We start from the raw sequence: 26,152 nt of genomic DNA, 5'->3' as shown, positions 1-26,152 counted from the left end.
TTTAAGCCACAACTCCACTTCTGCCTTTAGGTGGTTAGCTGAAGATCAATCTCATATACTCTCCTGTCTAGGCTGGCTTTGAATCCAATTCTCAGATCTCAACACCTGAGTGTTGAGATCCAGTTTTTAAATCATCACATATTTGCCAAAGACTGCCAGACAATGCCCCGCAATCCTCCTCCTCTCCCCCTACTCTCCTACCCACTTCCTGATTTGAACCAACACTTTTATTTTCACACATGTCAGGGATCTATTCACCCTGCATTCTCATGCTAGTGTCCACCCAGCAATAGAACCTGTTTCTCTTTACCTTTCCTGCTACTGATCAATTAATATTAGCTTCTGATTTGTGTGCCAGTCCTGGGGCTTGAATTCAGGGCCTGGGTGCTGTTGTCTTGAGCTTTTTTTTTTTTTTTTTGTCGGCCGTGGGGCTTGAACTCTGGGCCTGGGCACTGTCCCTCAGCTCTTCAGCTCAAGGCGAGCGCTCTACCACTTGAGCTACAGCGCCATTTTCGGTTTTCTGGTGGTTTATTGGAGATAGGAGTCTCATGGTCTCTCCTGCCCGGGCTGGCTTTGAACCGCGATCCTAAGATCTCAGCCTCCTGAGTAGCTAGGATTACAGGCGTGAGCCACCAGCGCCCGGCATTGAGCTTTTGTTGCTTAAGGCCAGAGCTCTAGTACTTGAGCCATAACTCCACTTCCAGGTAGGAGATACCAGCCAGCCATTTTTCCTTTTTTTAAATAACATTTCACTATGTAGTCCAGGTTGGCCTCAAATTCCCAATCCATGCTGAGATTTGAAGACTGTATTACCATGCCTGTCTCTGACTTACCAATTTCTTTTTATTGTTCCATCCATGTTTGTTTTATGTATTTTGAACTGTATATTGTATACATCAATTAACACTTGCGCTGGACACTGGTGGCTGAGACCTGAGAATCTTGGTTTGAAGCCAGCCAGGGCAGGAAAGTCTGTGAGTTTCTGAACTCCAATTAACCACCAGAAAACCAGAAGCAGTGTTGTGGCTCAAAGTGGTAGAGCACTAGCCTTGAGCACAAAAGCTGGGTACAGCACCCAAGCTTTGAGTTTAAGCCCCATGACAGACAAAAATAAATAAACTTAAATTAACACTTATGCCAGACATCAATGGCTCACACTTGTAACTCTAGCTACTTAGGAGGCTGAGATCTGAGGATCACAGTTCAAAAGCCAGCCCAGGCAGTAAAGTCTGTGAAATTCTTGTTTTTTAATTTTTTTTTTTGTGGGGCCTGAACTCTGGACCTGGGCGCTGTTCCTCAGCTCTTCAGCTCAAGGCTAGAGCTCTACTATTTGAGCCACAGCTTTTTTTCTCTTTGCTTATGTGGTGCTGAGGAATCAAACCCAGGGCCTCAGGCACGCAAGGCAAGCGCTCTACCACTGAGCCACCTTCCCAGCCCAAGTCTGTGAAATTCTTATCTACAATTAACTACCCAACAGCTGGAAATGACACTGTGGTTTAAAGTAGCACAATACTAGTCTCAGACAGTGCCCAGGCCTGAGTTCAAGCACCAGTACTGGTGCACGCACACACACACACACACACAAATTACTGGTGCACGCACGCGCACACGTGCACACACACACACAAATTGCTATATCCTCCTAGTTAATCTTACACCCCCTATTTTTTTTTAATTTTATTTTATTTGTGAACATACTGTACAGAGGGGTTACAATTACATGGGCAGGATATATTTTTTTCTTATGGGGATACCAGGGCTTGAATTTAGATCATATCCTCCAAATATATGTCTCTAGTCTTGATCTTTCCTTTTTTTAATCTCCAGATTCCTATTCTACCTCATTATCTCTACTTCTGATATTCAATGGGTATCTGAAATTTAATGTGAACAAGAGAATTGATTTCTTACTTTACCCCCCCCGCCCCCTCCCCCCACCAAACTGGTCCCTTTATAGTCATCTATGTTTTTCCCTTGACACAATTTACCCAGTTGTATAAGAACCCAAACCATTGGTTGTAGTTGTTTTTTTTTTTTTTTTTTTTGCCAGTCCTGGGGCTTGTTGGGGCCTGGGCTCTGTTCTTGAGCCTCTCTGTGCTCAAGGCTAGAGAAACACTTGCAGTTTTATGTTGAGGTACAACAAAGACTGAATGACTTGACAAAACAGAATGGGCTATGAAAAGAGAAAGTGAATGAGATGAGCAGAGACCACTTGTAAACATATGGCAGAATTTAGATATGGTCTGAATTTGATAGGAAGCCACTGGAGAATCTGCCAAGTAGGAAGACCAATTAGAAGCCACTAAAAGTTAGAAGAGACAAGATAGGGATAGCTATTTTACTACTATAGCGATCAAGAAAGGTGCAGAGATCTGGAATTGTTTGTAGCTACAGATAGAACTTGCTGCTGGCGGGGCTGGGAAGGTGGCTCAGTGGTAGAGTGCTTGCCTTGCATGCATGAGGCCCTGGGTTCAATTCCTCAGCACCACATACATAGAAAAAGCCAGAAGTGGTGCTGTGGTTCAAGTGATAGAGTGCTAGCCTTGAGCTGAAGAGCTCAGGGACAGTGCCCAGGCCCAGAGTTCAGGCCCCACTACTGACCAAAAAAAAAGAACTTGCTGCTGGCCTGAACTGCCAGACACAGATCTTTCTGGACCTTTCATGAGGTATTAGATTTTCTCATTAGCCATGACTCTGGCCTGATCTTACTTTCTACTAGTTTATCTCTATGTACCTACTCTATGTAGGTAATTTCACAAAATAAACAGTTCAGAATAAGCTCAAAATTGGAAGTCTACAACTCTATATCTATCCTTCCCTCCCCGCACCCCATTCAATTGTTTTATGTTATCTTCATGTGTAGATACCATGTATTTGGGGGGGGGGGTTGGTTGTGGGGCTTTAACTCTGGGCCTGGGTGCTGTCCCTCAGCTCTTCAGCTCAAGGCTAGCACTCTACCACTTAAGCCACAGCACCACTTCCAGCTTTTTCTGCTTATGTGATGCTGAGGAATGAAACCCAGAGCCTCATGTATGCAAGGCAAGCACTCTACCACTGAGCCACCTTCCTAGCCCAATACCATGTATTTCAATGGGTTACATTTGATAAATCATCTAAAATAATATTAACTGCTCTCCTTTCATCTTAAGCTCTGCTAGACCCAGTGAGACATATCACTATGACAGTGTGTATATATATATATATTTGGGGGGGGGTCAGTTACAGGGCTTGAACCAAGGAACTGGGCACTGTCTCTGAGCCTATTTGTGCTCAAGGCCAGCACTCTACCACTAGACCCACAGTGCTACTTCCGTAGTTTACTGGAGAGAAGAGTCTCATGGACTCTTCTGCCAGGCTAGCTTTGAACCGTGATCCTCAGATCTCAGCCTCCTGAGTAGCGAGGATTACAACATGAGCCACTAGTGCCCAGCTTTCACTGGTCTTTTTTGCTCAATATGGATGGATTACAGGCATGAGCCACCAGTCTTGGGCACCCTCCATCTTTTTCACTCACAGCTGGTACCCTAACACTTGAGCCATGACCCCAGTTCAAGCTTTTTGTTGGTTAACTGAAGATGAATCTATTAGATTTGTCTGTCTGGGCTAGCTTCCAACCTAGATCCTCAGATCTCAGCCTTCTGGGTAGCTAGGATTATAGGTGTAAGCTCTCTTCAATTGCATCTAATGAACTATATATATATATATATATATGTTTACACACACACACATAAACTATGTCTCATTGATAGACTGCATTTTATAACTTTTAATCATATTTTTGTGGTCTTTCTGATTATTATATTTGCATCTGCTAACTTCTATAAATTACTCTTATCCAAGAATCTCCTTCCCGCCAGGCGCTGGTGGCTCACGCCTGTAATCCTAGCTACTCAGGAGGCTGAGATCTGAGGATCGTGGTTCAAAGCCAGCCCGGGCAGGAGAGACGGTGAGACTCCTATCTCCAATAAACCACCAGAAAACCAGAAGTGGTGCTGTAGCTCAAGTGGTAGAGCACTTGCCTTGAGCTGAAGAGCTGAGGGACAGCGCCCAGGCCCAGAGTTCAAGCCCCACGACCAACCAAAAAAAAAATACTGAAAAGAATCTCCTTCCCCCTACCCCTGCCGCTCCCCAGTAGTCTTACAGGTCAAGTTTACATTTGTTGCTTTTAGGATGTCAGAAGTTGTGTTTCCTATAGAATACATTTAGTATAATCCAACCATTAAATTTGCCTGTACAAAGTGACTCCATAGAGAAGAGCCCGGCCCATATGAACACCTCCTGGTAGTAGCACATGTAAACCTGGATTGGTTCCTCTGCTTGCAGCTATTCAGAAGTAGCAATTTTTTTTTCTGGTTCGGATGATTCTATTACCACACAGTTACACTGTGGATTTTATGGGAAGAATAAATGTCTTTCTACAAGGGTCTTAGGACTCAGATCCTTTATGCAACAGAACTTGACTGGTTTGAGTAAATTTCTCAGACTCAGAAACCATTTCTATGAGGCAAATTTTTTATTAAATTAGTTGTTTACTTAGAAAGCTTAGTATCAAGACCAGGCAATTTCTTTGATTAACTCAAAATTTTATCTTATTGATTCACATTGAGTTTTCTGGCATTTGGTAACACCTTTCTGCAGTCAATTTCACATAATCCCAGTGAAGCAAGCATGTATTCTTAGAAATCGACAGTTCACTGCAGAAGACTGTATTGGGATTAACTATCTGGAACAGATGTATAATAAAATGTTTGCTACTTTTTTTTTTTTTGTTGTTTTGCTGGTCCTTGGGCTTAAACTCTGGGCAGGGGTGCTGTCCCTAAGCCTTACTGTGCTCAAGGTTGGCACTCTACCACTTGAGCCACAGTGCCACTTACCGCTTTTTCTGAGCTTATTTGGAGATAAGAGTCTCACAGAATTTCTTGCCAGGGCTGGCTTCAAACTATGATCTTCAGATCTTAGCTTCCTGAGTAGCTAGAATTACAAGTGTGAGCCCCTGACTCCCGGCACACTTGTTACTTTTCTGTAATTTCTATTATGTGTGTATAGTTCCACTTTTTGCCTATAAATGGTGACATTCTCACATAGTTTCACTGGAATATTTACTTTTGAATAAGCTTACATAAACATCCAGAGGAATAAGGGTCTATCAGTTTAGTACCAAGGAAAAGTCAAAGAGTTTCTTTCATGTTACCATTTTAATAAGGTATTGAAAAATTAGGATATTTTAAAGAAATCTTTGTGGAATAAATAAGTATATGTGTAATAAGTATGTGTATAAATCATATATGAAAAAGAACAATATCCAGATCACCAAATTCTTAAAATTTTCTCATAGGAAATACCAGTGGTAAACTGGATAATCGCTGCACCTATAAATTAAGTTTAACTGTTTTAAATTTTCTATAACACACAAAAAAGGGAAACAACACAATGGATATTCATGAACCCATTATTTAGTTTAAAAGTTTTAATGTTCTATCATGCTTGTTTTATTTCCCAAACTTGCACGCTAAAAAAAAAAAAAACAGTGTCATCACACACATAAAAGTGACAGCGGGTCCTGAACGCCACTCATGGGCAGTTATCCTGTGTCTCCATTAGAAAGGACAGTGACTGGGACACTTAAGAATTTCTGTTTATGCATTTTTCCTTTGCTTGGAAAAACTGGAATGTATGGTTTAGCATTTCACAACAAAGGCTATTTTAAAAATACACATACTTTGAGATTAAACCTTTTAATATTATGTTTAAATATTTTGTACCTAGTTCTACTGTTCAAATTGGGGTGTGGAGGCACAAAATAACCCTTTAATTTTTAGGGTGTAAATTCTTGTGTCCTTTACTATCTCTTCTTCATACACCTTTTTAGAAAATACCGATTGCTATGAACTACCTTAAAAGTTGATCTATGGAAATAGCAAAGTTTTTTTTTTAAAAAAGTGTTGAGCTTTTAAAAACCTGTGTATCTGAACTATATATATATAAAATCAATCATTTTTTCTGATTATTTCCTACAAATAACACACAATTGCATATGTTGTACAATTTCAATCTTATATTTATTCTCTTGTGGAATGCTAGGTTGAATGTTACAGTATGGTTGTCAGGCTACTGAAATGTGACACATGTCCATGTCTAAGTGCTGCAGAACAGTATAACTTTTATAATTTTAAACAAAACACTTGTTATTGTACAGCTGAGGTCTGATGGTTTTTAAATTGATACCTAAGCGTATGGTCTGACACAAACCTTGGGGATGTTTATTTTCTGTACATATATACAAATATATTCCATATATGTGTATGCACATAGGCATGTATTAATTTATGTAGGAAATTTATAAAATTATATATACATATGCACACATGCATATCTATATACATCTATCCACCCTCACTATTGAGCTCATTTTTGTAATACTAGTTAATTGGCTTTATGCTCAATTATTGCTGCCTGGTATAATTACATGATTTTCGTGCCCAACCAGGCACCTCTGTGAGTATGGGACAGACACATCTGTGCATACAGATGTGTATACTCATGTATGCTTGTGTGTATATATGTAAGAGGGGAGTTATATCTCCCTCTTAAGTTTCAGTCATGCATTACTACAATAAACAGTCTTCACCATAGGTTTTGGAATTCTAAACAGTGTAAAATCTACTTCTGAAAAATTGGATCATTCATAGTTACAAAATATATTATATATATTTATATATATGATTGAAACTTATTGAGTACACATGTTCTTTGAATCTGGCTATATTCTAGCCATTAGATAAATAAAAAAAACAAACAAACCACCCTCTTAGTAGGATGTTATGGTAGTCTTAAATATACCAGTACCTGAATTTAGATAGTTATATTTAAAAGTTGACAAAATGATGTTAAAGATTTGAAAAACACTATGCACCTGCATTAAATATATAAAGGTTTTCAACAAGGGCCTAGTTTAACTCATCAACATTTTCATGTTCCAAAATTGACTATCATAGTCATTATTCTTAAAATTATGGCTCATTAAGGCTTTTACAGAAAAAGCTCTATTTTTTAATCAATTATAAAAACAAGCTTTATATATTTTAAAGAAAAAATGTACATGAACCCCAAATACCCATGGACATCATCCTGGACAAAGTGACTCCACAGAGAAGAGGCTCGGCCCGTACGAACACCTCCTGGTAGTAGCACATGTAAACCTGGTTTGGTTCCTCTGCTCTGCAGCTATTCAGCACATACAATTTAAACCCTTTCACATTAACATTTAAATTTAATACAGTGCAAATATTTGAGAATAACTTGTTCCCCCCAGTGAAACAAGAGCCAGCATTATGCTGAATATTCTTCAGATCTATTTACACATTGAGTTAAAAGTTCACCATAAACTTAGAAATTTGCTGAATATCAGCAGAAATGTAACTGAACTAGCAGCAATTACGTTCACAATATTTGACAGTTACTTGAGAGAATGCATAAAATTTTCCAGGCTATATTCTGAATCATATTGTTCTTGATCCCAAAGATCACTCAGATTTTCAAGAATTGATTTCATACTTGCTTTTCCAGAAGTTGAAGTGTCAGCTTTTTCTGCTTTGCCATCCTTAAGAAAAATTGGCAAAAGATAAAAGATAATTAACTTCAGAATATTTTCCTTTAAAATATTAGACTTGCTTCTAATACTGTACTTATTCATGTGTACTTATTCTATGTCCCTGCAACTATAGTACTTTTCCTTACTAATTTTTTTTTTTTGGTTGGTAGTGGGGCTTGAACTCTGGGCTTGGGTGGTGTCCCTCAGCTCTTCAGCTCAAGGTAAGCGCTCTACCACTTGAGCCACAGTGCCACTTCCAATTTTCTAGTGGTTTACTGGAGATAAGAGTCTCACGGACTTTCCTGCCCAGGCTGGCTTTGAACCTCAATCCTCATATCTTAGCCTCCTGAGTAGCTAGGATTACAGGAGTGGGCCACCAGCACCTGGCTTCTTACTAATTTTTATGTGGAAAAAATCCAACAGCATTACAAAGTACTATGGTACTTTTGTTGTATTTGCTTTTGTCTTTGGTCCCCCCCCCATATACAGTGGATATATATGGATATATAATACTAGTCAGGTGAATTAAATACTAAACAAACAGTATAGTGAGAGGTGCCAGGAGATGCTGCCACCACCTCCACCACTACCACTGCCACTGTCACCACCCAGACCTCATCCGTTCTCCAGACCACACCTGGGCTTTACTTCCAGGAAGCTAAGGTTTCTTTACCTCCAAAAAGAAAACAAAATTGATGCCCTGCATCCTGGAAGTTCACTTAGCACTGTGAAATTAGGGACTTCTTTCAAATGTGGATATGTCTAATCAAGGAGCAACAAGACGCAATGGGCTAAAAACTGAAAATAAAATTCACCAGGTTGAACTAGTTACTTCTAGAAGAATCTATTGCTGAAAAATCAAGTCTAGTGCCATGTTTTGTGAAAGGCTAATTTCATGAATTTCAAGAGTACCACTGAGGCTGCTTTTCTAACTCAATCTGTGAGTCTTGATGACCCAAAAGTAAGGTTTGAAATAAGGGATATAGTAGTTGGTCAAAAGAGCTATCATAGCCTGGCACCAATGTACTGCAGAGCACAAGCAGCCATAGTTGTGTATGATATCACAAATGAGTCCTTTACAAGAGCAAAAAAAAGTGGACTAAAGAACTTCAGAGGCAATCAAGTCCTAACACTGTAATAGCCTCATTGGGAAACAAGGCTGATCTAGCAAAGAGCTGTAAATTTCCGGGAAGCACAATCCAATGCAGAGGACAACAGTTTATTATTCACGGAGACAACAGCTAAAATATCAATGAATGTAAATGATAGTTTCAGACAATAGCCAAAAAGCTACTGAAGAATGAATCCCAGAATCCAGGAGCAAATTCTGCTAGAGGAAGGGGAGTGGACCTTATTGAACCCACAAGGAGTCAGTAATGCAGTAACTAAACCTCCAGTTCGAAGTAGCTGGAATTTTCTGCTTCCTAAATGTTAACAACAGTGGAACTAGATCATCTAACATGCCCAGTATGACTTCCAAAAAGAAGAGACTTATGATAGATGTCAAGTTTCTAATACAAGATTATTTTTAAGTGTTTGACCTTAATTTTTAATAACATGCATGTATCACCCTAATATTTCAGTACTAGAAAGAGAAAATAAAGATTGTGTATAACTTTCACTGAAAGTCAGAGGGAATAATTTCTCATCATTAGGAATAAAGACAGTGTCTATCTGGACCCATGGTTATTCAGTTTCTCCAAACTGGGACAATAGTCATCTCTGAAAAAAGATTTGGAAATTAATTTGGGCTTTTGAAAACCATTTCTAGAAGGAGATTGATGTTGTTACTACTTACTTATTACTATTTACTTTTACCCTCAATAGCAATGTAGTAAAATAGGTGTAGATGCCAAAAGAAGATAATTTGCCTAAGGTTAGAGTTAATGAGCCAGAAACCCCCAGCCATTAAGTTTCGCTGACTCTAGTGCTAAGATGACCTTTTGAGTAAGAATGAACTAAGGAATGAAATCTTGAAGCAAGATACCAGAAATATCAATTAAAGCCCCAATATTTCCAACAGCTCAGAATATGCTAAAGAGTTTTTTTTAATATAGGTAAGAAAAATTCTTCCAAAGAGTTACATAATGAACATAAAACTTGTGTAATTTTTCCCTCTTTTGGAGAGCCCAGGGACTCATTAAAAACAAAACAATTGTATATATTCATTACCTTATCAAGAGTAAACAGATCAAGAAGTTGATCTGTTCCCATACTCTGCAAACTTGAATTCTCTTGGCTAATAACAGTGTTTGCTATGTTCATCTTGAATTTTTGCAAACCCATTATTTTTTCTTCCAATGTTCCTCTGGTTATTAATCGATAAACATTAACCACACGTTTCTGAATGAGAAAAAAGAGTTAAGTAACTATAACATGAAATTAAAGTCAGGAAATTTCTATTTCCATACCAGTACCTCTATGACCCTAATTGGGTTTGGGTTTTTATTTTGTCTGACCTAGAAGCTGAAATATTTGCAGGAACTTCAGAATATTAGGGAATAACAGTGGTACAAGTTTGCTTAAGTACCTTATTTAATGCATGAATTAGGTGACCTGTATGAGGTCCCAACATTTATTTATTTATGTCAGAGCAAGAACTTGCAAAGAAGATGTTCTTTGGTGGGACTATTTCCTCAATACACAAATTGAAACCTGTGAGGTGACTTTTACCTGGCCAATTCGATGGGCCCGGTCCATGGCTTGTAGATCACGCATAGGATTCCAGTCATGCTCCACAAATACCACAGTATCAGCGCCTGTCAAGTTAAGCCCCAGGCCACCAACATGAGTTGTAAGTAACAGAACATCTATGGATGGATCATTGTTAAACCTGAAAGCACAGATGTTAAGAAAATGAAATTAGTGCATTTTCTCACCGGGGATTAACAAAAAACTGCTAAATAAAAATGAGAGAGCCAAAATTAAAACATTGCTTTAAAAAGCTATTGAACAGATACTTCTGTGATCATTTGAGATTAAAGTATCTTTATTTATAAAATACCTTTAAACAACACATTTTAGCAATTATCAGAATTTCATAAACAGAAATAAAACCAGGCCAGTTATACTTTACATCAGATGAAGTCTAAGTTGCAAAATAATATAAGGAAACACTATAATTAAGACAAAATCCAAGTATGAAGAGTGAAAACAGGTTACACCATTCAGTGAAGGCAGAGTATTCAGGGTTGCTAAATTTACTAATCCTGAAAGATACTGACAAAATACATCTATTCACTTTTAGGATATTTTAGAAAAAACTATTAGTATTACTAACATCAAAAACAACAGCCACTAAGCTACCATTGTAATACAGTCTTACTATGATCCAAATGGTGGGCTTTATACTTTATATGCATTGTTACTTGCATATATTCCTATTTTAGAGAAAGATTGGGAACACTACTAAAATAAGTAGAATCAGGAGGCCAACTTGGATCTGTATGCCTTCAAAGCCCCTTTGTGAATTGCTTACTTCAATTGTGCATAACAGTCTTTATGTTTATCAGAAATGCTACTCCTGAAGTCAGCAAGCTGGGAGTAAACCTAGAAATCTGCACAGTTTTAGGACAGCAACTCCTGAAGCAGAGGTTACAGAACCACATCCAGTTCTACTTCCTATGTGGGCTGTTTCTAACTCATTCTTAGAAGATAAATAGGCTGGAAATTCTAGGCCAAGCTACTTGTTTCCTTCCACCTTAGCCCCCTACTAACAATGGGGGAAAGTAGTTACCTTAAATTTCTTTCATGCTTTTCAGAGTCCTAATATAATCATACTTATTTTCTAAACCATTTATTTAACTGCTAGTTCTACTTTACAAGAAGTTTTATTTGGGTTGAAGTACAATAAGAGAGTTTACATTTGCAGACTCGTGAGGCAAACTTTAATAATGTAAATGCTAATGAATTTACTAAGCTTGATTTATAGTAACAGACTGGAAACTACTTACCGGGAAACAATTGAATGCCTCTGACCAGGAGGTATGCTGCCATCTAATCTCAAATAAGTGACAGAGGGCAAGTGAGGTTTGAGCAGATCATGTTCTACTATATCAAGCATGCTTTTAAGCTGACAGAAGATCAGTATTCTGTGCTGGGCCACAACAGACTCTGTGCCACTCTCTGAAGTGCTGCCATTTCCCAAACCACAGTCCAATAGCAACTTGGGGAATAAAAGGTCATTACACAGGTATTCAATAAAAAGATAACCAATCTCACTGTGACAAACATTTCTAGGCCAAGAAAAAGTTAAACTTACTTGTAACCTGAAAAGAAAACTAATAAATGTGTAATTCAAATGCAAATAAAATCCAGTTTTTATTTGAATAGATCTAAAGAGTGTCAGTCCTGGGGCTTGGACTCAGGAACTGGCTCTGTCCCTGAGCTTTTTTTAGTCAAGGCTAGTGCTCTACCATTTGAGTTCCACTTTATCTTCTTAGTGGTTAATTGGAGATAGAGTCTCAAGGATTTTCTTCCCCAGACTAACTTTGATCCATGATCCTCAGATTTCAGCCTCCTGCATAATAGCTAAGATTACAAATATGAACCACCAGTGCCCTGCATTAGTTGATTGTTTAAATACACATATCTGATATCTTTTTCTAAAGAAAATTATATACATTTTATATATATGCCTATAGTAAAGTTTGGTCAAGTGAAAAAAATTATTCTATATCCAAGCCAATCCAAGTTAGTTATTCTTCAATTTTATATGGCAATCCATTGTTTTATGTTAGTAATAAAGAGATGCATCTATATGTATACATATATACACACACATATTGTTATATAGATATTACAATAACTTACATTAACCTATGTCAAATCTAAAATCTCCAAACACTAGTTATTCTTGAAATTTAGTACAGAATATTGCCAGTTAAATCAATTACTAAAGTTTAGGCTTTTTAAGACTAATTAGAACTGAACTGTATTAGTGTTAATATTTCGGTTCTCAAAATTTATTTAGTCTAACCTTTTAAATCAAGAACATTATCAAGAAAGTAAACATTAGCAAGCTAGGTGTTAGATGCTCATGCTTATAATCCTAGTTACTCAGGAGACATATCTGAGAACCCAGGTTCAAAGCCAGCCAGGACAGACAAATCTGACAGAGACTTATTACCACTTAACCAGCACAAGAGCCTGAACTAGAGGCATGGCTCAAGTATTAGCATACCACCTATTATCAGAAAAGACAAGTGACAGCATGAGGCCCTGAGTTTAAATCCCGGACTGGCAAGGAAGGATGGGAGAGAAACTTTAATAAAGGAGAAAATATTTGGAAATCATGTATCAAATAAGCACTAGTAAGCTGAATAGTATTCAGAATATAAAGAACTTAAACAAAAGAGTTCACTCAAAAAATAAAGGACTTGTATGGGCAATAAAAAACACACACAGGTGGTGCTGTGGCTCAAGCGATAGAGCGCTCGCCTTGAACTGAAGAGCTGAGGGATAGCGCCCAGGCCCAGAGTTCAAGCCCTACGACCGACAAACACACACACACACACACACACACACACTAGCTAACAAACTCAACAACAGTCACTATAGAATATCAAATAAAACACAGAATAAAAATAGTGTTACAGGGGCTGGGAAGGTGGCTCAGTGGTAGAGCGCTTCCCTTGCATGCCTGAGGCCCTGGGTTCAATTCCTCAGCACCACATAAGCAAAAAGAAAAAAGCCGTAAGTGGCGCTGTGGCTAAGTGGTAGAGCACTAGCCTTGAGCTGAAGAGCTGAGGACAGTGCCCAGGCCCAGAGTTCAGGCCCCACGACTGGACCCCCCCTCCAAAAAAAAAGTGTCACACCAGCAACAGCAAAATAAAACTAAGGGTGTGGGGACAAATTGGAACCTTGGTATACTGCTTGTGGGAATAGAAAACAGCAAAAAGGGGCATTCAGATAGGTATTTGTAAGCCAATGTTCACTGAAGCATTCATTATTCACAATGGTCAAAAGCAACCCACAAACAGACAAAACGGGGCAGATATCTACAGTGGACTATTATTCATCCATAAAAGGGAATGAAGGACTGATACATGCTACAAATTGATAAGCCTTAAAAACATTATACTAAGTGAAAGAAAGCCAATCAAAAAAGGACAAATATGTCTCCCATCCTCCCTTGCCAGTTCTGAGACTACAACTTACAGCCTCATGCTCTATTTTACATGAAACATTTTAAAGGAGGTTCACACAGAACACAGATTAAAGATCACAGTGCGTGCGTGCGTGTGTGTGTGTGTGGGGGGGTACCTGTTAAACTGTCCAGACATGTAATCCCAGCACTTGGAAGGCTGAGGTGGGTCATGAGTTCCAGACCAACCTGAAACTCCACAGTGAGACTGTCTCCATAAACAAAGTTAATATGGCACATATTTTTTTTTTTAAACCTGTATAAAAAATCTAAGAAGCCAAATTTTTAAAAAGTAAATGGTAAACACTTCAATAATCTTTGGGTAAAGCAAATTTACCTAAAACATATCTTACCCTTAAAAGACATACATACTTGTTTCAAAGCTGAAAGTTTAGGAGCATGTTGAATATCATGAAGAGAGGAATTCTGAACTGCTAGTTTTTCAGTAGTACTTTTGAATTCTGGATGCTGAGGTGTTAAGACTAATGCTGGATGATTGCACAGTTTACGTAGGTACTGTAATGCCTTTAAAAGAAGGAAAAGGTGTAATCCAAGTCATTTCATAACACTACATGTTTGTATTTCTGTGTCTTCATGGCTATTCTGTCTAGAATGCCTTTTTTCCCGTTTTTCCTTCACAAATTTTGACTTAAGAACCAGTTCAGGTGGACACTGTGGCACACATTTGCAATCTGAGCTAATTTGGAGACAGATGCAAAAGAATGGAAAGTTCAAGGCCAGCTGGGGCAACTTAGCAAAACTATCTCAAAATAAAAATTCAATAGCATAGGATGGCACTCGTGGTAGAATACTTGCCTTGGACTCAAGCCCTGTCAATAAGGAAAAAAAAAATCAGGTCAAATGTTTCATCTATATATATATATTTTTTTTTTGGGTCCGGTCGTGGGGCCTGAACTCTGGGCCTGGGCGCTGTCCCTCAGCTCTTCAGCTCAAGGCTAACACTCTACCACTTGAGCCACAGCGCCACTTCCGGCTTTTTGCTTATGTGGTGCTGAGGAATCGAACCCAGGGCCTCATACATGCAAGGCAAATGCTCTACCACTGAGCCACCTTCCCAGCTCCCATCTATAATTTTTTAAATAATGTATATATTTCTACAAGGCCATTTGTGAGTTGAAAAAATATGCCTGTATCCTCCAGTAGATAATGAGCTTCTTGTAGCAAAAAGGATGTTTTGGGCTGTAATGTAAATTAGTAGTACAACATTTACCCAACAGATACAATGTGCTAGTGGGTGAGTAGTTTGGAAGGAAGGAAAAAGAATATCCCCTTTAGAAACCTTCCAAAGGGTCTGATAATGCAGACAGATACATCTAAAAAAGGATTTCTCAAAGTTCAGGGGGTACAGGTTTCTTGGGGACCTTATAAACGTGCCCATCTCTCCCTAGTCTAATTAGACAGTATTCTAATACAGTAGGTCTAAGGGTGGGTGGTGGAGCTAAGAGACTGCTTCAGTTGATTCTGACTGAGAAACAGAACCCTATAGGGTCTCTTCTCTGATTTAACTACATTCTTCCTCTCTCCTTTCCCTTCTCCATCTCTCCCCTCTTCTTTTCCTTTCTCTCCTCTCATTTCTCACCCTTGGCACAGGAATTTGAATTAGGAAACACCAGTGACAAAGCTCAGACACCATTCAACATTATGCTAAAAACTGTGGAGAAGTATAAATCTTTATAGTCATCTTTTCCCCTCCACATTAAAAATGCTTCAATACTTAATCTTCTATGGTGAACTATTTCAAGAGAGAAAAAAAAGAGTTGACAATGTCATCTCTTTCATTTACTAATCCTCCTAGGAGATAGGATCTGTCTAGGATATCTGCACATATCAACTGTCCCTCAGATCTTGCTCAAATATCACTTTCTCAGTGAGGTGCCCTTATATAATCTACCTGTACTCCTAACTCCAGGATCCTATTCTCAGCTTTAGTTTTTCTTTTTCTTTTTTTTAGTTTCATTTTTTCTTTATGTAGTTACCAAGGAATTGAACCCAGGGCACATGTAGACTAGGGAAGCACTCTACCACCAAGCCACATTCCCAGCTCAGCTTTAGTTTTTCTTACATATGTATTTTACTATTTTTCATTTCTACAAGAGTGTTTTTCTCTGTTCTTTTGTTAGTTTTTTGATGCAGGGCCTTGGGGTTGGGATTGAACTCAGTGGAAGAGCATTTGCCCAGCAAGTGTAAGATGTGAGTCTCAGCACTGAAAAAAAGAAAACAAAACCAAAAACCTAAATCTAGGGGCTCGTACATACTAGGCAAGGACTCTACTCATAAGCTACACCCCCCGGCTGGGAAGGTGGCTCAGTGGTAGAGTGCTTGCCTTGCATGCATGAGGCCCTGGGTTCAATTCCTCAGCACCACATACACAGAAAAAGCCGGGAGTGGTGCTGTGGCTCAAGTGGTAGAGCACTAGCCTTGAGCTGAAGAGCTGAGGGACAGTGACCAGGCCCAGAGTTCAGGCCCACAACTGACAAAAAAAAAAAAAGGCTACATCCCCTCAATGTTTACTCCACTATTAACTAACCTAGGGGCTTAGAAAGTTCCTGCCATGTGGTAGGTGCTCCAAGTGACTTTTAATGAAAAATCAAGATTCTTGATTCTAAAACTCTTCACAGTTATACAAACACGTAACGTACAAAAATATATTAAATTTTGTCCACTTAATTTTTTTTGCAGGGGGAGCATACTGGGAGGATACTTCATGCTTGCTAGGCAGGTGGCTCTATGCTGAGCCACACCTGCACCTTTTTGCACTGGTTATTTCTGAGATACCGTTGAGAAGAGTTCTTGTATGTATGCCTGGACAGGCCTTGAACTACAATCATCTTAATCTTTGCCTCAAGTAGCTAGGATTCTGGGTATGAGACACCAGTATGTAGCTAATATTACAGATTTTTTAAAGTGCTAATATTGAATAGATAAAAATAAACTCTTGCCAGGCACCCATGGCTCATGCCTGTAATCTTAGCTACTCAGGAGGCTGAAACGTGGCCCAGGCAGGAAAGTCTGTGAGACTTGATCTCCAACTAACTACCAGGAAACCGGAAGTGGCACTGTGGCTCAAGTGGTAGAGTGATAGACTTGAGCTGAAGAGCACAAGGACAGTGCCCAGGCCCAGAGCTCAAGCCCCACAACCAACAACAACAAAAAAACTCTCTTTATTTCAGTATTCCATATAAAAAAACTGTTCCATTAAAAAACAAGTAGACTATCAGCTATCTATACCTGGAATACATGACCTGTAGCTTTAAGTTTTGGTTTTTCGGTTTCTTCAGAAAGTGCAGCTGAAGAAACAGTCTCATCAACATCACACTTGGCACGAGACTTAGCAAAATCTTCATAAAGCTGAACCTGTAACATTGCCCCCATAAAAAAAAAAACCAGTTATATATATGTGTGTGTGTGTATATATACATACATACATACACACACACACACACACACACGCATGTTTGTGTGTTCAGTTTTCAAAATGTAAGTATCAAGGGCAAATCAGTAAATCAAATCAACCCTCATGATGACAAATTATGATGCTTAAAATTCACTACTAAATAAACCACATATCTATTTTGGTAAGTTCCTTTACGATTACATTAATATATAACACATTAAGTATGGCTATAGAATATATTATTCCAATAGTCCTTGATTCAATGCTTTCACTGATGAAATGCAGATTCAGAAAAACAAATACATTATCAATAAAAAAGAACATGAATGTTCACAAGTAAAGGAGAAAAGTCTTCCTTAAATCTGTTGAGACCAAATTTTAAAAGGAATGTTACTGCTAGTCTAAAAAGAGAAGTCATTAAAGGTTAAAACATTACCTTCTTGTGTTCTGGGTTACTACAATGCACATGCTAAACAACACAAAAGGAATAAAATCCAGAAAGCTAAAGAACAGAAATCAGAATAAAAACTTCTGAGTGCTAAGCTTCTTTCTGGAGTTCCCTTCCCCCAGCTTGTTTGTATGTTGCCACTGATTTTTTTTTTTTCATATAGCATCTTTTCCTTATTCTATCTACTGTGACAGTATTTTTAAAATTTTACTCTGCTAAAATATTCTTTTCAAGAAATACTAATCTAACTTATACAAATCAAAGAATGGGGAACCACAGAGATGAAGTGTAAGAGAATTAGAAAGCTTTCAGACTCCAGATTAAACTCTAGTTGACTAGACCAGAACTGCTAACAAGCTATCTATACACTATAGGAGGAAAAGATTCTAGCTGCATCTGTGAATCTTTTATTCATTTGGCCACGCTAAATCAGCTAGAAAATTCAGGCTCAGGGGCTACGTCTTACTAAGACAAGGAACAGTTTCAATTTACATCCTTAGAAAAATACAAGGCAAGGTTCACAATAAATTTCTCTGGTAATAGTTTCTATATACAAAATCAGAACTGTGAAAAAGGTAAAAAAAAATAACTCAAAACATTTCAGAAAACATTTAATATTTTAAAAAGGACTACCTAGACTTGAATCCTGGTCCTAATATATCTTAACTCTATAACTAGTTAATTCTTCTTTGCTTTCCTTATTTGCAGAAATGAAGATTATCAATACTTATAATGCTATTGTATAGATGATATGACATCATCTATAGGCTGATTTTTGGCCCTAGTAAACCCTAGCTTATACTTACTATCTGCCTACACCCACTTTTAATTTCTGTGATCTGAAAATATTAAGTGAAAAATGGCTTGCTAAACAATCTGTATTTTATTTTCACCCAATATTGGCCCTACAGTACAAGAGTTAGTGATGCTAGAAATTTGTATATGCCAAAGAGAAGCCATACTGTGTTTTCTTTCAGTAAAAGATTAAAAGTTGCTAATAAACAACTTTTATTTTTAAGTTGGTACAATTAATGGTGAGAGTAAAACCTAGTATACATATAGGTTCAGTACTACTAGTAGCTTCAGGCTTTAACTACAGTGTCTTAGAATGTAACCTCCTTGGATAAAAGACCATCTTCTCATGAATCTACCTTCACAACTCTTTAACTATCCATACAGAAAAGCAACTATGAATGACACTGGACTTATTTTAATGCTGTATTCAAACTGTATGCATCTGAACTCATGTCTACATATCAAAACAGATTCAGTCCTAAAGCCTGGGAAAGTAAAACATAGATTAAAACCTCTTTACTCAATTATTTTTGAACCTGATTCAAAACATTCTGCTAATAACATACCACCAACCACCACCACCAATCACCTAACCTGGAGAGGACTGAGAGTACAATAATAGTCTTGAATAATTTTAGGTGGAAGATCCTGCAGAACATCTTCTTTCATTCTCCTCAAAAGAAATGGCAGGACCTGGCGATGTAGTGCGTCCATTGCAAGAACACCTAGTAGTAAGAGAATATGGCTTCAAAAAAAGAATAAATAATATTCACTGACACAGCAATTTTAACTATCTATTTTCATACCTGCTTCTTGTTCTCGACTAGAACTTCGAGCATCCCTACTTGCTAATATAGGTTTGCCATATCGAGCAGCAAACTGGCGTTCAGTACCCAAAAATCCTGGCATGAGGAAATCAAATAATGACCACAGCTCCAGAACATTGTTCTAAATATAAAAAAAAAAATGTTATATTTTGCAGTGAGGTTACTTCCTTATACTTAAAATATAACATTAGTGAAAGCTCATCATGATGACACAGGTAAGAGATTATCATCATATTCTTAGGTGGAATGTCTCTATTTTAATGTTAAATTTAGATCTGTGCCCATGGAGAAATCTCTTCCACTGGGATGAGATATGAGCCTAAACATAATTATAGTATCTAAAAAATAATAGGACAGAAAGTTATTTCTTTGAATTCAGCTTTGATAATGAAATTGACAACACTTAAGGAATCTAGCCAATAATCATGTCAACAAGAAAAATCTGTAAGAGTTTGATTTCATAATTTATGGGATATGAGGCAAACTTCTTTTAAATTTTGTTGGAAGTTTAATGGGGGAAGATACAAAACAAAATGAAGCCAGCACTTTTTCAACTGGATAGTTTCCAAGATATAGATCCTAATGTACCCTCCCTGCTTCTCTCTCCTACCTTATCCTGCTCAGGCTTTGGCTCCCTATGCCGGGCTACTCTATATGGATACCCTTCTAATCTCACTGAGACTCTGCAGCACAGAAACCCACCTGACAGCTTCAGAATTTAATTAGATAACCCCCTCCCCCCAATACTTTTAATGTCTAGACCAAAAAATGCAGTACCATAAAAAAATATTGTGGTGTGTTGTCTGTCTATCTCATATATCTTCCTATCTTTGCTTCCTGAGTGGTAAGATTATAATGTTCTTTATTTATATCCAGAATTCTACATAATTTTATTTTTTATTTTTATTTTTTTTTTGGGTCCGGTTGTGGGGCCTGAACTCTGGGCCTGGGCGCTGTCCCTCAGCTCTTCAGCTTAAGGCTAGCGCTCTACCACTTGAGCCACAGCACCACTTCTGGCTTTTTTCTTTTTGCTTATGTGGTGCTGAGGAATGGAACCCAGGGCCTCATGCATGCAAGGCAAGCGCTCTACCACTGAGCCACCTTCCCAGCCCTCTACATAATTTTAAATTGAAGTAAAACAAGTCTGGATAAATAAAGCCTAAAGAATTTTTTTTCCTCCCTTTAAATGTATCTTAAAAACAAAAACACTTTTGGTTGTAACCTGTACATCTATAGAAGCTGCTTTTACTGAAAAGCTCTGGACTTAATTGGGCATATAAAGTAAAAAAACAGGAGAAAGCTTGGCATCCTGATGCCTCCATTTCTGCATATGTCCTGGCTCTGAACCTTTCACCACAGTGACCTGGAACCCAGGAGGGACACAACTGACTGACTGATAAGATGTTTACAAGGAGGGAAGGAAAAATCTGGCCCCCAAGGGAAGGAACTTCAGAACTCCCTTAGGACAGACCACTAAGCCAAACAAGGATTTGTGCTCATCTGTCTTCCTCCAAGGAATACCTCGAAACTTCAATTCTTGTCAAAACCAGGACTGAGATACTGACTGACTAGTCACACATAATGACTGGGAAAATTTAATTGGGTATACCTTTTGTCCCTTGCCATTATTTCTTTCTCTATTTAAACATAAAGATCCTATGGGTACTCCAAAAACAGGCTCACTTTACCTCTTCTTTTGGTATGCCTGTGCTAATAAACCTGCTTTGTCAAGGAGGATGAAGTGGCCAGACCTGACATATGGAATCCATGGAGTTGGGCCTGGGATCTAAAGCCCAGGTTTCAGCAACTTAGATTAGCTACCATGTGTGACCCTGGATTTGATCCCTAGCACTGCAAAAACAGACAAACTGAGAAAGGTTTGTGATTGTCTTTATTTTTTGGTTAGTTGTGGGGCTTGAACTCTGGGCCTGAGTGCTGTCCCTGAGCTCTTCAGCTCAAGGCAAGCACTCTACCACTTGAACCACAGCACCACTTCTGTTTTATTTGGTGGTTAACTGGAGATAAGAGACTCAAGGACCTTTCTTGCCTGGGCTGACTTTGAATCGTGAACCTAAGATCTCAGCCTCCTGAGTAGCTAGGATTACAGGAGTGAGCCACCGGTAACTGGCTAAATGTGTCTCTCATGGTTGTTCACTTAATGAACCCTAACCTTTATAATAATTTTAAAAAAATAAGAAAAAGTAATAAGGAGCCATCAATTTTTGAGATTCAGAAAGAATCATGTGGTGTTTAACTTCCCACTAACTGGCGAATAAACAGGGAGATATTCTTACCAGAATTCACTATCCAGGCTGGATGTGAACACTTGTGTCCAATTTAATGCAGAAGTATGTGAAGATACCTGCATACCCACCCATTTCCTTATTTGTCCAAAATAAACTTCTAACTGCTTCCCTTTAGTTGTTTCCTGACAACAAGAATTCACACTATATGATAACTCCTCTTTAATGAGCTCTAGCTTTTCAGTGCTATATCAGATTAGACTGCAACCTAATAATCTATAAGGATGGTCCACCAGGCACCAGTAGCTCATGCCTGTAATCCTAGCTACTCAGGAGGCTGAGATCTGAGGATCAAAGTTCAAATCCAGCTCGGGCAGGAAAGTTTGTGAGACTCTTATCTCCAATTACTCCCCCCCCCATCCACAAACCGGGAAGTGATGTTGTGGTTCGCGCTTGCCTTGAGCTGAAGAGCACAGGGACAGTGCCCAAGCCCAGAGTTCAAGCCCCTTGACCAACAAAACGAAAAAGAAAAAAGAATGGTCAGTGTAGAATCTAGTATCTTTCATATTTTGGACATAATTACATAGCTTAAATTACATAATTACATAGCTTAAAACTGTATCTTAAATGTGACCTTCAAAACCTGGTTTGAGACAGTGCTAAATGCCAAATGAACCATTATAAAACAACACACAACTGGAATATCAACCTCACAAACTAATTCAGAAACAAATACAATGCCTCTTCTTCATATGCAAATATTTTTAATAGAAAAAAAATAGTAAATAAGTTACCTGGATTGGTGTTCCAGAAAGAATAATCCTATAATTAGCTGTCAGTTGTTTTACTGCTTTGGACAACTTTGTTTTTCCATTTTTAATGACATGACCTTCATCAAGAATACAGTAGTTGAATTTAATATTTCTAATGGAGAATAAAGAAACTTTAGTATCTTTTGCTAAATTAGAAACTCAAATACAGAAAATATTTTCTTCAAATTTGATACTACTTTTCTATAGAATATTTAAATTCTTACCTAAAAAAATCTATGTCATTCCTCACAACATCATAGGAAGCCACTATCAGATTATGCCTTTTAACTTGATGCTGCAACCTTTATGTAAAGAAATAAACACTCAGGAAACAAGAATTATTAAAAACTGTATAATTTTAATGGTGAAACTACAGTAGGTGCTTACTGTACATACTACCTCAAATACTACTTTCCTTAAGACATGGCCCTGAAAAGAGATGAGCACCTGATTCAAAATGTGGTTAACAATTTCATTTGCCAACCTCTCTTCCTTAATATTCTTTTACCAATCCATGGAAAGGGGTAGAGGTAGATGGTCAATCATATGTCTCTCCATAATCAATACATACTGAAACATTAGAACCAGTGGAGCTATTAACAGCATTTTATTCTCTGACCACAGAAGTTGGCCTGTGAGCATGAGTCAAATAAGGCCAATAAATCATCTCTAGATTGGATATATTCCTGATGAGTTAGGGAAGATTGGTTTACTATGGGTGTTAACATAGGAAAATGTAGGCCTACGGATGTCATCTCCCCCCGTACCCCCAAGTCCTGGAGCTTGAACTCAGGGCCTGGGCACTGACCCTGAGCTTCTTTTGCTCAAGGCTAGTACTCTACCACTTGAACCACAGCACTGCTTCCAGCTTTTTCTGTTTATGTGGTATTGAGGAACCCAGGGCTTCATGAGTGAAGCAAGCACTCTACCACTATATTCCAGCCCTACGTAAGTCATCCTATTCATTCATTGAAAACTAAAGTCCAGAAGAGATCAACATAATATTATCTTTAGAGAGGGTAAGCAAATGAATGTGATTCAGGTGTGCCTGAAGCAAGAATTCACCTCTGAAATTCTCAAATTAGTGAATTATTGAATATCCTAGTTGCCAAGCTCATTTGAGTTGAATTCCTATCTCTTGCAAGCAAATGAATTCTAACTTAGAAGCACTTGAGTAAATTGCTTAACATGTAAGCTAGCTTTTGAGCTGCCTATATTCAGTCTGTCCATTTAATTAACTTAGTGAACATGAACACAGGCCTTATTCCTGTGAGCCTTTATTTCCAAATTGTAACAAGAATACGTCTCATGGTGATCGTGTGAATACACAGTACAAAATTTTACATAAATGTAAATGTTTACAATAATGCCTGTGAGCCAGAGACCTGGCTCACAGGCATAGCACCAACCTAGCAAGCATGAAGCCAAGTTCAAACCTCAGTTCTGCCTCCCCACACCTCACCCCCAAGTGTCTGATCAGTAAATATTCATACTAAAACTAAAAATTCAGAAGAGCAGCAAACCTACAGACTGAATGAGTAATCTGTGAACAGCCAAATTTTAAGTTAATTAAAACAATTTTATGATTAGCATAATCATTTCCATTCTTTAAAATTTATATCTAGAAACATTTTATATTATAAAAATTTATATCTAGAGATGTTGGCGTTAACAGCAAGGGGTAAAGCTATAACAAATTTGGGTTGCCACAAATGGGTAGCTACAGCAGTCACTTTGGACCAAAAGCACCTTTAAGAAGAGCGAAGGAAGAAGAAATAGCAGAATGAAGGGGAACAGAAAAAAGTGGTCAGAGAATGAAAATAGATAACTGAAGTATCAAGGAGAAGCTACGGTCTTAAGGCTCTATAAATGGACATATAAAACTAGGAAGGGATTCTACTTGTTTCCTAACTTCAATACTTAAAAAGCTCAATAGATAATGGAAACTAGTTTTCTTCTTCGTTTTCAATTTTCTTATTTTACTTTTTGTGTCTTTAGGAGGTAAGGAGGGTACAGAAATGGAGGGACATAGGGCAAACAAATGCAGCTGTGGTACTTTCTAAATACTACATTGAAAATGAACTATAAAACTTGTGGGGACTGGGATGTCAGTGGCAAAGCACTTTCGTAGTAAGGGCAATATCCTAGGTTTGATCCCCAGTAGCAAAAAAGATACAAAAACAAACAAACAAAAGCAGTTAAAAAAAGAACAACAAACTGTGGGTGTGAATAGGAGGGAAAAACTGGAAGAGAGCAAGGAAAGGAGTGACAATGTCCAAAAAGAAATGCTCACCTTCACTGTTACTATCTTCCCAAAGTAAATTTTTTTTTTTTTTTGTAGGACATGGGGCTTGAACTCCGGGCCTGAGTGCTGTCCCTCAGCTCTTCAGCTCAAGGCTAGCGCTCTATCACTTGAGCTACGACACCACTTTCCACTCATCTTTCTTAAGTAGAAAAAGGTTGTCATATACGAAAAGTAGCTAGAATTCAAATTTAATATATTCTTCAAAACCACATAGAAAATTAAACATTTATTTTTGTTGCTATAGAGCTCATACCTTATTCTTTCAGTGGGAGGTCCAGTATAGTGCAATGGATTAAGATACTCTCTGGAGCAAAATTTACCCACTTCATCCACCCAGTGACCTGTTAATGTTGGTGGACAAACCACCAAAGAAGGAAGTGGCATGCACTCTGCCAATTTTGATCGTGCATATTCCTGAGCCCTTTAAAAGCAAAACACAATAAAGTAATCAGCTTGTTTGACATTTCTGATTCTGGAAACCTCATTTTAAAGCATTTTGCTTTACCTCTGACAGTGATCTCCTGCTAGAATGCAGATGGACTGTAAAGTTTTGCCTAGGCCCATGTCATCACACAATATTCCATGAAGTTTATACTTATTAAGAAATGCTAACCAGTTCACACCATCCTGTAAAAAGACATAAAAAAAATTGTAGATGTAAACAGATGACAAAGTTTTTTGCTAAAAGAAAAGTTGGACACCTATAATCTTCATATAAGCGAAAGAGAAATAGTTAAGACACTAAACCCAAGATTTATTAAATCAATTGTAAAAACCCTATAAGGTACATTTGAAAGAATAGTGGCTAATCATGTGTACAAGAGTATTAACCTTACCTGCTGATATTTCCGTAGTTCCGCATTGATTGGTACTGGAATTTTGTAGTTTTCTAATTTTTTTCCATCTAACAGTTGTTCCAAAAAGTGTCGCTCTTTTGCTTTCAATTGGATTAGTTCTTCTGACATGTTTGGAGGGTCTGGAATGCCAGCCTAAAATGAGTATTTTAATATATTAAAACTACAATTTTTTATTTTTTGAGACAAGATTTAACTTATAAGCCTTGGCTGTTTCGGCACAATTTTTTATCCTAAAATATCAAGTAAATTCACATCTTAATAATAAACACAGAATAAAAAGTAAGTCAAAACAAGTCTAAAGACTTTAAAGTCTTTACACAAACTTTCAGCAATAAATTTTCTCTTTTAGCAAAGAGGCAAACCTAGTTATATAGTTTAATTTAAAAATTAAATATTAATAAAAGCCTCACAATTAGATCTCAAAATGTGGGTTTCAAGGTCCCAGTAAGTCCCCAAAATCATTTCTACAATATTTCCTTCTCTCTTTTTTTTTTGCCAGTTCAGGGCACTTTCCTTAAGCTTCTTTTAGTTCAAGGCTAACACTCTTATCACATGAGCCACAGCGCCATTTCTGGCCTTTTCTGTTTATGTGGTATTGAGGAATCCAACCCAGGGCTTCATGCATGCAAGGCAAGCACTCTACCACTAAGTCACATACCCAGCCCCTACTATTTCACTATAAAGAAATTATAGTGGGTTTTTTTTTTGGGGGGG

The 26,152-nt window shown here is 37.9% G+C and overlaps 1 protein-coding gene and 1 pseudogene across 1 annotated transcript in view; one reads left to right on the top strand and one right to left on the bottom strand.

The window, feature by feature from the left end:
- Positions 1 to 6,040: 6,040 nt before the first annotated feature.
- Positions 6,041 to 26,152, bottom strand: part of Btaf1 (BTAF1 RNA polymerase II, B-TFIID transcription factor-associated, 170kDa) — a 102,708-nt gene continuing 82,596 nt past the window's right edge. The window contains exons 26-38 of the mRNA XM_013034320.1: positions 25,418 to 25,570; positions 25,087 to 25,208; positions 24,835 to 25,002; positions 22,501 to 22,578; positions 22,259 to 22,388; positions 19,201 to 19,342; positions 18,989 to 19,119; positions 16,986 to 17,111; positions 14,109 to 14,261; positions 11,545 to 11,756; positions 10,265 to 10,424; positions 9,764 to 9,934; positions 6,041 to 7,600 (exon numbers count right to left, since the gene is read on the bottom strand). Of these exons, the coding sequence (XP_012889774.1) occupies positions 7,457 to 7,600; positions 9,764 to 9,934; positions 10,265 to 10,424; positions 11,545 to 11,756; positions 14,109 to 14,261; positions 16,986 to 17,111; positions 18,989 to 19,119; positions 19,201 to 19,342; positions 22,259 to 22,388; positions 22,501 to 22,578; positions 24,835 to 25,002; positions 25,087 to 25,208; positions 25,418 to 25,570 (1,890 nt within the window). The 3' untranslated portion in view covers positions 6,041 to 7,456. The remainder of the gene's footprint in view (positions 7,601 to 9,763; positions 9,935 to 10,264; positions 10,425 to 11,544; positions 11,757 to 14,108; positions 14,262 to 16,985; positions 17,112 to 18,988; positions 19,120 to 19,200; positions 19,343 to 22,258; positions 22,389 to 22,500; positions 22,579 to 24,834; positions 25,003 to 25,086; positions 25,209 to 25,417; positions 25,571 to 26,152) is intronic.
- On the top strand, positions 8,350 to 8,981 carry LOC105999380 (annotated as a pseudogene).

Source organism: Dipodomys ordii, unplaced genomic scaffold, assembly GCF_000151885.1.
Source record: "Dipodomys ordii isolate 6190 unplaced genomic scaffold, Dord_2.0 Scaffold188, whole genome shotgun sequence".
In the NCBI taxonomy this organism is placed as follows: domain Eukaryota; kingdom Metazoa; phylum Chordata; class Mammalia; order Rodentia; family Heteromyidae; genus Dipodomys; species Dipodomys ordii.
Note: the sequence above shows the minus strand (reverse complement) of the source record. Positions and strands in the feature narration are given on the sequence as shown.